Consider the following 16,111-nt stretch of genomic DNA (forward strand, 5'->3'; position numbering starts at 1 on the left):
TCGGCTATTGTGAACGCTGCTGTAATAAACACAGGGGTATGTAAAACTTCACTTGATATTTGAAAGCATATCATGTGCCAGGCACAAATTGTAAGAGTTATTATTATTCCACTTCATGAGGAAACTAAGGCACAAAAAGGTTAAGTAATTTACCTAAAGCTATACAACCAATAAATGAAAACCTCAGCTCTTCCCACTCTGTAACAATGCCTCTTATTAAATTTTCAATGATGGTAAAGTAATAACATATGATAATAGACAAGAGGAACTAGGGGCATTATTGTTTAATTCTTTCCTAAAATTTCAACTCAGTACCATAGGGAACTTTTTTATTCTGAATTTAATAGAAAACTGGGATTCATTTACAAAGATTTGTTTTACTTTAGGTTTTGGAAAACAACTGTTTTACAAAATTAGGGCAGGTAGATAGAAAGTTTAAATGGAATTTGAAGGTATACTTGTACAATATAAACACAGCTCTAGAACCTAAGGGAAAATGCAACTCGGTCTCAAATTCCCAAATGAAACACACACACACACACACACCCCTAAAAATGGATGTAGTCTTTGTGCCAATCACACAATTTCAAAACCATGTACGTTGAATGTCAGATGCAAGCTTTTTAAATCTCAAAAGTCTGCCTTAAATGAAATACGAGTCATATACAGTATACCTAATATTTCTACTTTTTAGGGCTTTGAATATAAGTTAATAAGGTAACTAAAATTAGGAACGAGTCTTTTGATGAAAGAAAGAAAACAAATGAAAAGACTGTAATGAAATAATATGCTTACTGGACTGAGTAAATATCAAATAATTTATTTTCTGAAAACCACTTTCTTTGTTATATACCATCTGTTGGGTCATACCAATACGGTCAAACAGAAAAATATTTTAAATTCTTTCAAGACACAAAGAAAAAGAGTAACTCACCCATCAAATACAAATATACTATTTTATTCTAAGGGAATATTTCTGTGGTTTCTGCAAGGGGAAAACCCAAAGTGGTTAAAAAACAAAAAAGAACAGAAAGGATAACTTAGATGTTTCTCTTGTGTGTTTGATGTTTTTTCCTCCCCTGGAAAAAAAATGTAATTTTACATAATTTAAGGAATTTTTAAAAGCAAATAATTGGAGACATATCAACAGCTATGCTTACAGGAAATGACCAATACTTTCTTGTATGAATTATTTGAGGATCTGGACAACTCTGTAATCTAACCTGTAACTTAAATCCCAATACAGTCATTAACCTGGAGTGTTGGCTATTCTCAGTTAAAAGATACAGATTTCTTCTCTCTCTCTGGTCTTTTATAACAATGTATCTACTGTGCCAAGAATATTTGTTTTTAATACAACTACAGAAGGGGAAATGTTAGTGCTTATACAAAACATAAAATGAATATAGTGGGGACTATTACACCTGAAGTTTCTGGACAGTTTATTGGCAGACTTATGAGACAATTCAACTGTTTTTCCTCCATATCAAACAAGGTCTGGAAGTAATAAGCTTTCCAATCAGAAATGACAAACACAGATGGACTTAAATCATACAGAACTGGGGCAGATTTACTTCTTACACACAGTTTTCAGTAACAAAAAATGAAATTTGTTACAGGCAGAGGGACAGAACCATCAAGTACACAATGTCAAAAGGCCTATTTTTAAATTTTTTAATTGTAGTTAAATGACTATTTAAAAAAAAAAAAACACAAACAAACCTGCCACTCCCATCTAAAAAATGGGACACATTGAAAAGTCTTTCAAGGCTAAAATTTCCATGAGCCTTTTGGACTGCTCTCGTTTCTGTTATAGGGTCAAATTAACCGCTGCTAAAGAAATTTTGTGATTAGCCAACATCATAAAAGCTTCGATTCAAAATTTTGTGGGGAAGAAACTGAGAATGAAGATAAGGGATATGGATTGATATGTCAAACACAGCTATGACTTGCAATCCTCAGAAAACCACTAAAACAGCTAGAGTTTGGAATAATGCTATAAGAAGACCTGCTTGTGAATATGCAAGACGGTCAAAATCTTTGTTATCCTAACCCCAGAAGCCCCATTTTCAAGTTTCTTAGGACAACAAGGTCATCTTCCAAATGCTTTATATAGGAACATACTAGAATCTTTCCTACCATAATTCCGATAGCTAAGTAATACTGTGTTTTTGTGGAATCCTCCACAGGTTTGCCAAAGTTAAGGAGAGAGACTATCCTTTTTGAAATGTCAAGGGCCTCCAGAAACTGGTGCAAAAGACGAATAAGAGGAATTATTTAGGAAATAGGAAGGTAAAACAACAAAAGAAAAGCTGCCATTTGGGGATAAGTGGAAAAAAAGGAGAACCCCTACTTCTGTGTACCACAGCTCATGCCATGAGACAGCAGCAATAAAGGCTGACACCCAGAGAAGTGGGTATTTTAGTGGGTTTTCTAAAAACGTTTCAAGACACTTGGGGTCTCATGGGCTCTACAAACCTTCTGTGTGTACGACTGGTCTGTGGAGTTTCAGCCCCTTTACTGTAATTTACCCACATCCAGACCCACAGCTGAGAAGCTAGACCCAGAAAGTAACAGGGACACATTACTGTGTGAGCAGCCGTGAAGGCCCTTCTTCCTGATGTGAGGGGCCAATGGCAAAAGCACCAGAGGCTTCTATCCTTCACAGAATTGGCTTGGCAGTGAAAATCGAAAGACCACTTCACTCTCTACCTTTCATGAAAACTGGAGTACTTTTACTAGGTCTTCAAGTCTGGGTCCCACAGCCCTCATCTGATGTCACTCTCAGCTCTGTACTGGCTCCCCCCTGACTGTTACACAGGGCTTGCCCAAGGAGCCTACTGCAGCCAAGGTTTCACTCCGAAGCTACCTCTCTAAGGTCTAAGGTTACTATGGTAGAGTTTTATATAACAGTTTTCCTTAAAAATATTCCACAATTTGTTATTCCCAAACAAAATAAGATTATGCACCACTCAGAGAAATTGGTTAGTCATTCTGAAGATGTCTAAGAACTATGTCACTGCCAAAGAACATTTCCCAGTTCATATTTTTTCCTTCAGTTTTCATTTGTACATCCACACTGTGGTTCACGAGTCAACTGTTTTCCATTATCTTATAATCAAGTCAAGAGGACTTGGACTTATACATCGTTTTCCAAAGCTGGATGCATTCACAGTTTGGTGCATACCAATGTGTATGAAAATAGGAACCCCACTTCTGCTTTAATCTGATAATTCAACATCAGAGTCTTCAGATTTGGCTTTGGCAAGTTCTTCATGTACCTCCCTCACCATGAGAATACGTGTTAACATGGTGTCCAGGGTCCCAGGGTCTATCGGGAATGTGGAGTACCACATGGGGCTATTCGGAACACAGGAGCGCTCAGGTTGAAGGTAAAACACATCATTCCTCTGCTTCACACTTTCAGAACTATCCAAAAGAAAAAAAGAAAGAAAAGTGGGGATTAAAAAGCAGAGGAAACACATAACTACTCTGTAATGTAATGGCTCTCAACTTTGCTCTACTGTAACTAGTATCACGGGTAAGCAACTCACCCACACAGACACACAAGTTTATAAGCATTTCCCCCGCCCCAGGAGCAACCTGTAACTCCACAGCTTTTCTTCCACACTCAATAAATCACACTGGATTGGAAGTGAGTATAATGTTAATAGGAGACAATGTGTAAATGCTTCACAAACATTAGTGCTTACAACATTTTTAGGAACAACAGAAGTTCAACTCACATGTGACGCTACGGCTGAGAACCACATACCCTCAGCACCCATTATCTGGAATGAACCCCAAAGCACTCACACACATTATCAAAGGGCAAACACACAGTCACTACATTTCTTCAAGAAAAAAAGTACTTCAGTGTGGCTCTTACAACTCTAAAGTCATAAAAGTTTCTGTAAGAAAAATACCACTTAAAGTTTTTCAATTCCTAAAATAAATTATTTTTGTATTTGTTTAGCGATATAACCCCTTCTCTAAATATTTTTTTCTGTCCCAGATGGTGTGGCTCAGTAGATTGACCACCAGCCCACAAACCAAAGGGTCGCTTGGGACACATGCCTGGGTTGTGGGGACAGGTTCCCCAGTATAGGGCGTGTGAGAGGCAACCAAACATTGATGTTTCTCTCCCTCTCTTTCTCTCTCCCTTCCCCTGTCTAAAAATAAATAAGATATTTAAAATAATAATAAATTTTTTTTCTATGTAAGTAATAAAATCACAGCAGTTTAAATATCACATAAAAGTTGAGTAACAGTTGTACAGATCAAACAATGGCAGGGATTCTTATTCTTGCCTTTGAAGAGATTTTTGGAAAAAGATTATTAATATGTAAAACAACTTGTTTCTTGGTTCAAAATCCAGGCAGATATGAGAATGGGGAAATAATGAAATTAGAGGTAAATCCTTATCTTTAGACTTTGACTTGAGCCACAAGTGAGCTACAGTTCTGACATTCAAGCACCTAAAATTCAAAATACATTCACTACTTTTTGAAGTGTGCTCTATGTGTAGTTCAGAAGAAGATCACTTACCATTTTGACAGGTAGAACTCATAAAGTCGGACAGGGCACCTCAGTGGGTTGTCAGTGTTCTCTGCCATCTCCACACCCACTGGAACCTCATCATCTTCATTTCGTTTCCTCTTGCCAACAGTTAGTTTTTCTTAAGGCAGAAAAAATAATGAGAAGATTATTTCCTTCAAGTCTTAAGACACCGAACAAGCTTCACTTCTTGTCAGAACTGTCACTCCCTCCCCTTTCCTTCACTTACTCATTCAGCAAACATTTACTGAGCACCTATGGAGGCACTAGATACTAAGTGCAGGATTAACAGCATTGGACAAAACGACTTCACTGTCCTGTATGCCCCCTGCTCGCCAAGGGGAGGCAGCATGACCAAAGGCAAGTGCACATACTCTCCTCCTAAGGTAGACATTGAGATATAAGTTGTCACCTGTTTACCTAAAAACAGTTCTACTATGGGGCATCAGTGCCCACTGGGCATTTGTTCAAGTTTCTTTTATTTGTCATAGTATTATGAGAAATGGAATCCTGGCTGGGAAAATAAATTCTTGGTAAAGTGACCATTTGATAAAAGAGCAAATCCTTTCCACCAACAGAATTCTGCCAAGGCCAATGGAAAGTATGCTCTTTCTTTTACATTTTTCCATTCAATCCTTCAAGAGAACAGTAGGTAGAACTGAGAACCTGAGGGAAAAAAAGGCTTTCATCTTTTCTTATAGCTGCTCTTGACAATAGCACAAAACTTCCCCCAGCTTCCTGCATTAGTTATTAAACACAATTCGCCCCAATTTCTATTTAGAGGACAACTAAATAGACTTTGCTACTTATTCATTCAGAGAAGAAGCTGAACGTATTACAAATCTTGTTAAGCACCTAAAATCAGAAAAGAGGGAAATGTTACCTGATTGCCTCTTCCTTCCCCAACAATATCAATTAAGAGCACAAAGTGGGATATCTACATTTGTTCATATATGTGAACAAATTGAAAGAAACAGAACATGTGGTGAAAAGCAAGATAATCTTCGTATTTTCTAAAGTAAAGGAGCAGTTGGGGAAAAAGTGGGCACAAAGATGAACATCACAATTATTCTTTAAAATTTTACTTTCAGTCATTTTAAATTTTCACATTTAATGGATTTGGGGAATTTTAGAACTTATAGTTTTGATCAAATATCAAAAATTTAATTCCTAGTTTCTTAATAACAATATTGACTTTTTAAAACTTAAAAACAAACCATTATTTAATATACTGCTTTTGGAATGTCACTGCTGGTATTATTCTACCATGGACAAAAGCAGTACACTCTAGTCCAGCTTTTAAGTTCCTTCAGAATTTGACAATTTGTTAATTAAAAAGATGTGGTCCGGTTAAAAGAAAAAGATTTAGAAACAGATTTAAAAGTTAAACACATTCCTTTCAACTGGTAATGGACCCATCTGTTGCCTCTAAATCAGTGACTTTCAATTTGGGTATATATTTAAATTCCCTGGGAAGTTTTAAAATGAGGATTATTTGGGCTCTGTCAATGAAATCAGAACTTCTAATTTAAAAGCCAATAAAAGTATAGTGAAGCAAGCGTTTCCTCTCCTTTTGAGAAACGCCCTGACATAAAGAAAGCATTACATGTTAAACTAAAGCTATACTCTTCCATGCCTAGACTCTACAATTACCCCTCTGCACTTAGTTTCTATTTTTTTTTTTTTTTTTACTTAGTTTCTATTTGATTACGAGTAAGACCTCAATAGAAACCTTACAAACTCCCACCACACACCTGGTTCTGACTCTGGCTTTTGTACAGGTGGAAAAAACCTCAGATATGTCATCTTGGTACTGTACTTCAAAATTCTGGTCCGTCTCATCACGTGGGCGAAGGAAAGCTTCAAGTGCTCAGTAACATTCTTTAGTTGAAAGTATTTGGTATTGAAGAACAGGAGGGTATTCAAGAGGACAATTGGCGAGTATGCGCCCAGCTGCTTGCACTCCCACAGATGCTCTTCTTCAATGCGGGAGAACATGTAACCTGGGCCGGAGAGGGTGGGGGACAGAAACAATGTTAAGCTCTTGATAAATAAGACTAATTTCTCAAATTCTCAGACAAGAAATGAAAAAGAGAGTGTTCCTCTCTTTCCCCTTCTTCCTTATACAGAAAAACAGAAAAGGAACCACAAAGAAAAGATCAAATGATTCCACTGAAGCAGACTCTGTGAGCATTGTCCTGAAAGTGTTAATCTATTGTTATTTGAGACCAGGGGTCGGCAAACTTTTTCTGTAAAGGGCCACATGATAAATACTTTAAGCAGTGTGGTCGATATAGGTCCTGAACAGCTTTGTTGTTGTAGAAGATAAGGAGCTGCAGACAACAAATAGATATGGGTATAATATGCCAATACAGTATATTTACAGACACTAACTTGAATTTCATATAATTTCCACTGCCACAGAGTATTCTTCTTCTTTGGATTTCTTTCCCTCAACATTTAAAACCAATTTTAGTTCATGGACTATATACAGAAACAGACAGGTCTGGCCTATGGGTCACAGTTTGCAGACTCCTAATTGAGATCAATACACTTACTGTTAACCGCTTTGGTTTTATTTACCTAAGATCATTATAAGGCAGACAGTGCCCTACTTCCTTCCCACTTCCTATTATTTTAAATTTATACTGAATGATAAATTCATGATGACTTATGTGGGATTTTTTCTTGAAAAGCAGAAGTTGTCGTGCTGAATCATTAGAATAAGTATACCTTTAAAAAAACCTTCCCCAAAATACCCCTTAGCTTTAGTTCTTTCCTCATGTTCTCTCCGCAATTCTTTTGTTGCTGACACTGCATTCTATTTTTAAACAATCCATATTCATAAACATGAATTTATTACTTGCATATCCATGCCCCTAGCCTCCTCTTTGAATGAATGCTAAACGTACCAAGCCACCAGGCTGCTCAGAATGCTTCAAAGGTGCTGTATAGCACAACAACAGAAAAGGGCACAAATTCCAGAGCATCACATTCAACCTTCTCCATTCACAAGCAAAGAGCCTAGGACCAGGAGTGAATTAGGGATCTGTCCAACAATGTAGGACCAAAGACAACTTGAAGATGTAGATTTAACAATCGACAACCAGTCCAGGGTGCTTTTTAGAAGTAGAATATGTGGCAGTTACTGTGTACAGTGTACAACTTTACCAACAGTACCAGAATAAAAACAGTTTCTAAAGAAGTAAATGGAATATCCAGTAGTTTTTTATTTTCAACAGTTAGTATGTATATACACGCTGTTTGGAAATTATAGTTTTACTAAAATAATCAATAATAAACTAAAGAATTTTTCCTCAAAAGTCCAAATACATTATGAATAAGGACAGAAATGAAAATGAACATATTATAAAAAGATAATCTTACAACTTAAGCAATTTAAGAAGACATACATGAAGAAAATCAAAGTAAAAAAAGAATCATCCTACCATTAGGAAGTATTGTAGGTTCCCATATTTTCAAGAGTTTGGTAAGTTCAATCATAAATCTGGAATAGGGCTCTGTAAAAATGTTATCTATTCTACCATTTTCAAACAGGTACTACAAGAGAAAAAAATGAAAGCACATGTTGATACAAAGAAAACACAAGTTTTTTAAAGATTATTTTAAGTGAAACTTATATAATGTTATTAACCAATGTCATGCCAATAAAGTTGTTTAACTTTAAAATTTTTAAAAAATTATTTTAAGGAACTTATCCTTAATTTTTACCCTTATAATACTGTGAACCATTTTAAAGACACATGTTAAAATACCACGATGCAAGCTAAAGGTCCCTTTCATGAGGATTGACATCATCTTGAGCACTGAGTTTGCAAGGTAAAATTTTCTGTATCCTTTGTAAAACATGGATAACAGAGAAAATTTACATAAAGAAGTACCTTTATTCAGTTCATGAATATTATAATATGAAAAAGTGGTCCTAAATTGTATTTCCCAAATCATTTTTCCAATTCACAGTAAGTATCTGCAAATGTACTCCTAGAAGTTTTTGTTTTTCAGCCTAATTAGAGGATAACTTTCTGAAATGATACAGTTAGCTGGTGTCAAGTGACGTGAGGATGCCCAAATTCAAAAACTATTTGGAGCCTTCTAATCATAGCTCCCAACTCTCTACCCCACAACACAGCCTTCAAAAAGTTCAACTCTAATTGTAGGATATAAAACGATGCTAATTATAACCATCAAGAACCATATCACAGGATAGGAAACAAGCAATGGCTTCAGTAAAATATTGTTAAAAAACATTTTGAGGGTGTAGGTCTGGGCAGATAAAATCACTCAGGGAAATACAATGGAAAATTTATAGAGCAAAACCAGGCAGCATATAATTGAATTCTAAAAATCTTTTGGTGAGCCCTGGCTGGTGTGGCCAAGTGGATTAAGTGCCTGCCTATGAACCAAAAGGGTCACTAGTTCGATTCCCAGTCAGGACACATGCCTGGGTTTGGGGCCAGGTTCCCAGTGGAGGGTGCACAAGAGGCAACCATACACTGATGTTTCTCTTCCTCCCTCTCTAAAAATAAACAAGTAAAATATTTGTTTAAAAAATTAAAAAATAAAATAAAAATCTTTTGGTGTTTTCAAGATTTGGTATTTTAAATGTATTTTTCTAAAGTTTCCTGCTTTTCTGTCAATGTATGACTTGGAGAAAACTTTTATCTCTATTTAAATTTATTCTAGCTGATAAAAATTAAACACCATTTCAATGTGCATTCTTACAGGTCTCTTCAAAGGCAACTGATAACCATATGGCCAGATTATAGTTTTGTTACTTAAAGTACTCTTCTTTTAATAAAGTTATCTCCCCATCTTAAAAATATAGCTTCATTGCCCTGGCTGGTGTGGCTCAGTGGATTGAGTGCTGGTCTGTGAACCAAAGGGTCACAGGTTCAATTCCCAGTCAGGGCACATGCCTGGGTTGCAGGCCAGGTCCCCAGTAGGGAGTGCGCAACCACACATCCATGTTTTTCTCCCTTTCTGTCCCCTAAAAAATAAATAAATAAATAAATAATTTAAAAAAATCCTCATTGTAAAAAACATTTCAAATACAAGAAAAGTAGAAGACATACTTGAACTGACTATACAAAGACTATTACCATTCAGAAGTATTTTACTTTAACCTTTAAAAAAATTTTCCTGTTTAAATACAGAGTTGAATTTTATACATTTACTCAAATATATAAATACATATAAAATACATGCTCTTTGTCTTTTTTTTTTAATTGCTTCCCTCTTAGAACAGGAACACCTGTTCTTGCTATAAAAGAACCTATTGTAAAAACACCTACTCTTGCTATTTCTATTCAACACTGTATTGGAAATTCTAGCCAATATGATCAGGCAAGATAAAGTAAGAAATATTCAAATAGGAAAGGAAGAAGTAAAATTCTGTGTGTGCAGATGACAAGATCCAAAAAAACCCCAGTTATCAGAGCTCGTAAGTCAGCTCAGCACACATGCAGCACACAAGCACCATGGAAATGAGTTGCAATGAACAATCCAAAAGGGAAATTAAGAAAAACAACTCCATTTACAATGTATCAGAAAGGATAAAATTTTAAGAATAAATTTATCCAAGTAGGTATATGACTTACACACTTCAAACTACAAAAGAAATGCAGAAAGAAATTAAAGAAGAGCTAAGAAAACATCTTTGTATTAATGGATCTGAAGGCAATATCATTTAAATGGTAATATTTACCAAAACAATCTACAAATTCAATGCAACCTTATCAAAATTCCAATGGCTCCTCTCCTTTCCTTCCCTTTCCCTTTCTCCTTCCCCTTCCCTTTCCCCTCCCTTCCCTTTCCTTTTTGCAGAAATGGAAAAGCTAACTCTAAAATTCATATGGAATTGCAAGGAACCTCAAATAATCAACAGAATCTTGAGGAATCACACTTCCTGATTTCAAAGTTTACTAGCAAAGTTACAGTAATCAAAACAGTGTGTACTAACTGAGAGTCCAAAATAAACACACACATATTTAGCCAAATGGTTATTGACAAAGATGTCATGACCATTCAATGGAGGAAGAATTCTCTTCAACAAATGGTGCTGGGATAACTGGATATCCACGTATCCCTAACTCACATATGATATAAAAATGAATTAAAAATGGATCAAAGACAAGAAACATAAGGGCTAAAACCATATAACCAGAAAAGACAAGGGTAAATCTTCATGAACTGGAATTTGGTAATGTATTCTTATAACACCAAAAGCACAAATAACGTAAGACAAACTGAACTTCGTTGAAATAAAAAAATGTTTATGTATCAAAGTATATTATCAAGAGAGTGAAACAAAAATCCAGAGCGTGGGAGAAAATATTTGCAAATTGTGTATCTGATAAGAGTTTAATATATAAAATACATAAAGAAATCTTACAATTCAACTAAAAAGACAACTCGATTTAAAAAATGCCAAAGAACCTAGACATTTTTCCAAAGATACACAAATGGCCAACACATAAATGAAAAGATGCTTGATGTTATTATCATTAGGGAAATTCAAATCAAAACCACCATAAAATGCCACCTCATATTCACCAGATGGCATTTTAAAACCAAAAACCAAAATTAAGTGCTGGCAAGGAAGTACAGAAAATGGAGCCCTAATTGCTGTTGGGAACAGGGACTGGTGCAGCCATTGTGGAAAAGTTTGGTGGTTTCTCAACAAGCTAATCATGGAGCTACCATATGACCCTGCAATTCCACTCCTACATACACACCCCAAAGAACTGAAAACAAATGTTTAAAGAAAAACTTACATACAAATGATCGTAGTAGCACTCACTACTCATTAATAGCCAAAAAGTGGAAACAACTCAAATGTCCATCAGCAGATGAATGAATAGGCAAAATGTGGTATACCTAACAATGGAGTACTATTTGGCCCTAAAAAGGAACAAAGTACGGTTTCATTCTACAGCACTGAGACACCTTGAAAACACTAGGTGAAAGAAACCAGACACAAAATGCCACATACTGTATAATTCTATAATATTCTACTTGTATAAAATATCAGAATAGGTGAAACCATAAAGACAGAAAGCACATTTATGACAGGATGGAAAGGGTAATGGAGTCACTGCTTAATTGGTAGGGGGTTTCCATGTAGGGTGATAAAAGTTCTAGAACTAGATAGTAGTGATGGTTACACGTCACGAATATACTTCATGATACTGAATTATACATTTTGTTACGTGTATTTTTCTATAACATAAATATTGTACTATACATACAGTTTTGCTACTTTTACTTTTTAAAATGTATGCCTGCTAAGAGTTTTCCACATCAATATTATAGAAGCAATTTATTCCCTTTTTTGAATACTTTATGGTATTCAATAGTATAAATATATTACTGATTGAAACATCATTCTTTTGATGAACACATAGAGGGTTTCCTTATTTTTTTGCTGTTAAAAATATTACAATGAAGCCCTGGCTGGTGTAGCTCAGTGGATTGAGCGCGGGACTGTGAACCACACGATTGCGGTTTGATTGGGTTGCAGGCCAGTTCCCAGCAGGGGACTCACAGGAGGCAACCATACATTGATATTTCTTTCCTTCTCTCCTTCGCTTCCTCTCTAAAGATCAATAAATAGAATCTTAAAAAAAAAAAAAAACAAGTCCTACAAGCAGCAGCAGAAAAAGCTGGGGCAGGATTTTAAAAAATATATATTACAATGAAAATGTTAGTATATGTATGTATATGCCTTTCTTTGGAGAGAGATAATAATCAATGGTTTTGCTAGACTAATGAATATATGCATTTAAAGATTTAAAAGCCACTGTTAACTTGCTTTCTGAAAAGGGCCTCCAACAGTGCACATAATATCTTCACTAATACTTAATATTATCAAATTTCTCAATCTTCCAAATTTTTAATCCATTTAAATAGATGAAAATTTTCCCTGGTTACTGTTGAGCACCTTCTTATATTAGAGAAGCAATCCAACACAGTGTTTATAAGCACAGACCCTGGAGCTAAACTACCTGGTTCCATAGCTTCACCCCATCATTTACTGACTTTGAGACTTTAAGCAAGTTATTTAACTCACTGTGCCTCAAGTTACTCAGCAAAAATTAGGGATGGTAACAGTTCTTAAACTTCACAGGGCCACATTAAAAATTAAGTAACTTGAAAAGACCAAAAAGGGACTTCCGCCAAGATGGAGGCATAGGTGGAGACACCGTGCTTCCTCACACAACCAAGTTTAGAGACAACTAAATAACAACAGAAAACACAGCCAGAACACAGAAAATTGAACTTTTCAGAAGTCTGATAACAACAAATTCTTCAGCCTGACCGGTAAGAGGGGCGAAACCAGCAGCTGGCAGAGCAGGATAGCACAGGAAAACTGGGTCGGACGGACTCAGGCGTGCGGAATCCAGGCGCAGGGTTGGACCTGGTGGGCCACTCAGCAAGCAATCGCGGGGAAACAGCGAGGGAGCAGGGCTGCGGGTTGACTGTGGTCTCCCATTCGTGTGTGGATAGACAAGCGAGGGAGTGGGCGATTGGATGAGAGTCAGCAGCCCCAGTGGCAAGCTGCAGCAGAGGGCACCGCCATTTCCCCGCTCTGACCCCGCCTCCACAAACAGCGTCATAATCCAGCGACCTAAGTGGCCCTGCCCCGGTGAACCACCTAAGGCTCTGTTCCTCACCCAGTGGTGCGAAACAGCAGAGGGGGCCGCCATTTCCCCGCTCTGACCACGTCTCCACATACAGCGTCACAACCCAGCAACCTGGGAGTCCAAGTCTCCGCTCCTCAGACTTAATGGGCTCAAACAGAACAAAAATAGCTCAAGAAGATCTCAAAGCACCAGAGCCTATAAATCTAAGCAATGAAGAAATAGCAAAACTCTCAGATACACAGTTTAAAACACTGGTCATCAGGATCCTCACAGAACTGGTTGATTATAGCCACAAATTAGACAAACATATGAAGGCAAAACTAACTGAAATGAATGGAATTGCACAGGAAATCAATAGCGATGAAAAGGAAAATGGGACTCAAATCAATGGAGTGAACCAGAAGAAAGCAAATAATGGCCAAACAGAAAAGAGTCAAGAAGCAAGAATTCAAAAAAATGAGGAGAGTCTTAGGAACCTCCAGGGCATCTTTTAAACGCTCCAACATCTGAATTATAGAGGTACCAAAAGGGGGAAAGGAACAGCCACCAGTGGAAAACTTATTTGAACAAATAATAAAGGAGAATTTCCCCAATCTGGCAAAGGAAATAGACTTCCAGGAAATCCAGGAAGCTAAGAGAGTCCCAAAGAACTTGGACCCAAGAAGAAACACACCAAGGCACATCATAATTACATTAGCCAAAATTAAAATGAAGGAGAGAATCCTAGAAGCAGCAAGAGATAAGGGGACAGTCACCTACAAGGAGTTCCCATCAGACTGTCAGAACATTTCTCAAAAGAGACCTTAAAGGCAAGAAGGGGCTAGAAAGAAGTATTCCAAGTCATGAAACCCAAAGACCTACATCCAAGATTGCTCTATCCAGCAAAACTTTCATTTAGAATGGAAGGACAGATAAAGTGCTTCTCAGATAAGATCAAATTCAAGGAGTTCATCACCAAGCCCTTTTATCTAAGAAAAAGAAGTTAAAAAAACATGAACAGTGAAATGACAGCAAACTCACAGTTATTAACAACCACACCTAAAACAAAAGCAAACTAAAAGGACAGCTAGATCAGGAGTGGAAACATAAAAATGAAGATCTCAAGGAGGGTTAGCAACAGGGGAGTGGGAGGAGGAGAAGGGGGGAGAAGGTACAGAAAGTAAGTAGCATAGACAGTAGACAGAAAATAGGTGGGGGGGTAAGAATAGTATGGGAAATATAGAATCTAAAGAACTTGAGACACATGGTCATAAACTAAAGGGGGGTAATGGTGAGGATAGGGGGTAGGGTGGAGGGGAATGAAGGGGGGAATAGAACAACTGTAACAGCATAATCAATAAAAAATAAATTAAAAAAATTAAGTAACTTAATATATAAACTGGGCTTATATTAATACACAGCATACATAGTAAATGACTCTTAGCTGTTTCTGGTACATTTTGTGTATTAGCAATCTGTTGATTTTCTTCTGTTACTTGCCTATTTGTTTCTTTTGCCATTTATCCCCTTCCCAGCTAATGTCAACAGTGGTGGTCTTGGTGTTAATATTATAGCTGTTTATTTTTCTTTGCATTTGTATTTTCAAAATTCTTTACAATTAGCATAATTTTTATAATCATAATAAAAAGAGGAAGCATATTTGAGGTGCCAACATAAGTAATTTTTTAAAATTCCTTACAGTTACAGAAGTTTATTTCTTGTCAAAGTAAATAAAAAGTTCATAATAGTTATTTTCTATAAAAATCTTCTGAAAATCTGTTAACTTTCAGCCTCTTTTTAATAGTTTTATGTGAAGTCATTTATTAACAAATAACACCATAAATTTACTAGAAAAACCTTTCATAGGTTTATAATTTGTCTTATAAGTTAGAGTATTTTATATATAGCAGAAGTGTATGTGAAATGTACTCAAATGTTTTTGACTGAAATTATGGCAATGACCACCTATGTTCAGATTACATGCTAATAATTAGAATATTATTAACTGTCCTGAAACAGGTTATTCAGAATTTCTTCCTTAGCAAAATGTACGGATGGCATACACTCTGTCCTCAATAAAATTTGCTGAGGAGTGTATAAAAGTCTTCTCATAAGGTAATTTTCTTAGTAGACAGTTTTTTTTTTTAATTTAGGTATTTATTTTTAGAGAGGGGAAGGGAGGGAGAAAGATAAGCAGAGAAACATGGTTGTCAGTTGCTTTTTGCATACTCCCAACTGCAGACCTGGACTACAACCCAGACATGTGACCTGACTGGGAATTGAACTTGTGACCTTTGAGTTCGCAGGCTGGTGCTGTATCTACTGAGCCACACCAGCCAGGGCTCATATTGTAATTTTAAAAATATCATTTGCAGTGTAGAAACTATCAAAAATACAGTAACAAAGGTGCCATTTCACTTCTGTGGGAAAATAAATGCTGCATGCATAACTAGCTTACCCATCAAAATATTATTTATCTAAATATATTTATAACGTACAAAAATAAAATTCAGATGTTTTAAAAATGTCCATCTAAACAAAAACCAAATATTTTAGACAGAAATTTGTGAGAATTTAAATTTAAATATTTAAGTAGAAAGACCATCCTAAGCAACAAGGAAAACCCAGGAACTATAAAGAGAAACTGGACATGGCAAAACAACGTAAACAAAACTAAAAAAAATATATACTGTGAAAATTTATTTCATATACTTATATTCAAGTTGATATCCCTAATATAAAAGAGATTCTACAGAGAGAGAAAATTCAAATGGCCAACATTAAAAGACATTCTACTTTACGAAAGTTGGAAAAATACAAATTGAAATCATTTTTTAAACTCATAATAATAAAATATTAAAAAGAGGAGCGGGCAAAGAGGACTCAAGAAATGGGCATTCAGCCCTGGCTGG

The 16,111-nt window shown here is 36.1% G+C and overlaps 1 protein-coding gene across 6 annotated transcripts in view; it reads right to left on the bottom strand.

Moving 5' to 3' along the window:
• Positions 1-1,662: 1,662 nt before the first annotated feature.
• The window catches only part of ZMYM4 (zinc finger MYM-type containing 4), a 136,180-nt gene continuing 121,731 nt past the window's right edge, over positions 1,663-16,111 (bottom strand). For all 6 annotated transcript variants that reach the window (XM_037149262.2, XM_037149263.2, XM_053660312.1 and 3 more), the window contains 4 exons: positions 8,007-8,118; positions 6,312-6,560; positions 4,549-4,678; positions 1,663-3,429 (listed from right to left, as the gene is read on the bottom strand). In XM_037149262.2, coding sequence (XP_037005157.2) covers positions 3,222-3,429; positions 4,549-4,678; positions 6,312-6,560; positions 8,007-8,118 — 699 coding nt within the window. In that variant the 3' untranslated portion in view covers positions 1,663-3,221. The remainder of the gene's footprint in view (positions 3,430-4,548; positions 4,679-6,311; positions 6,561-8,006; positions 8,119-16,111) is intronic.

This window comes from Artibeus jamaicensis, unplaced genomic scaffold, assembly GCF_021234435.1.
Source record: "Artibeus jamaicensis isolate MK-2021 breed Jamaican fruit bat unplaced genomic scaffold, CSHL_Jam_final scaffold_847, whole genome shotgun sequence".
Classification (NCBI taxonomy): Eukaryota; Metazoa; Chordata; class Mammalia; order Chiroptera; family Phyllostomidae; genus Artibeus; species Artibeus jamaicensis.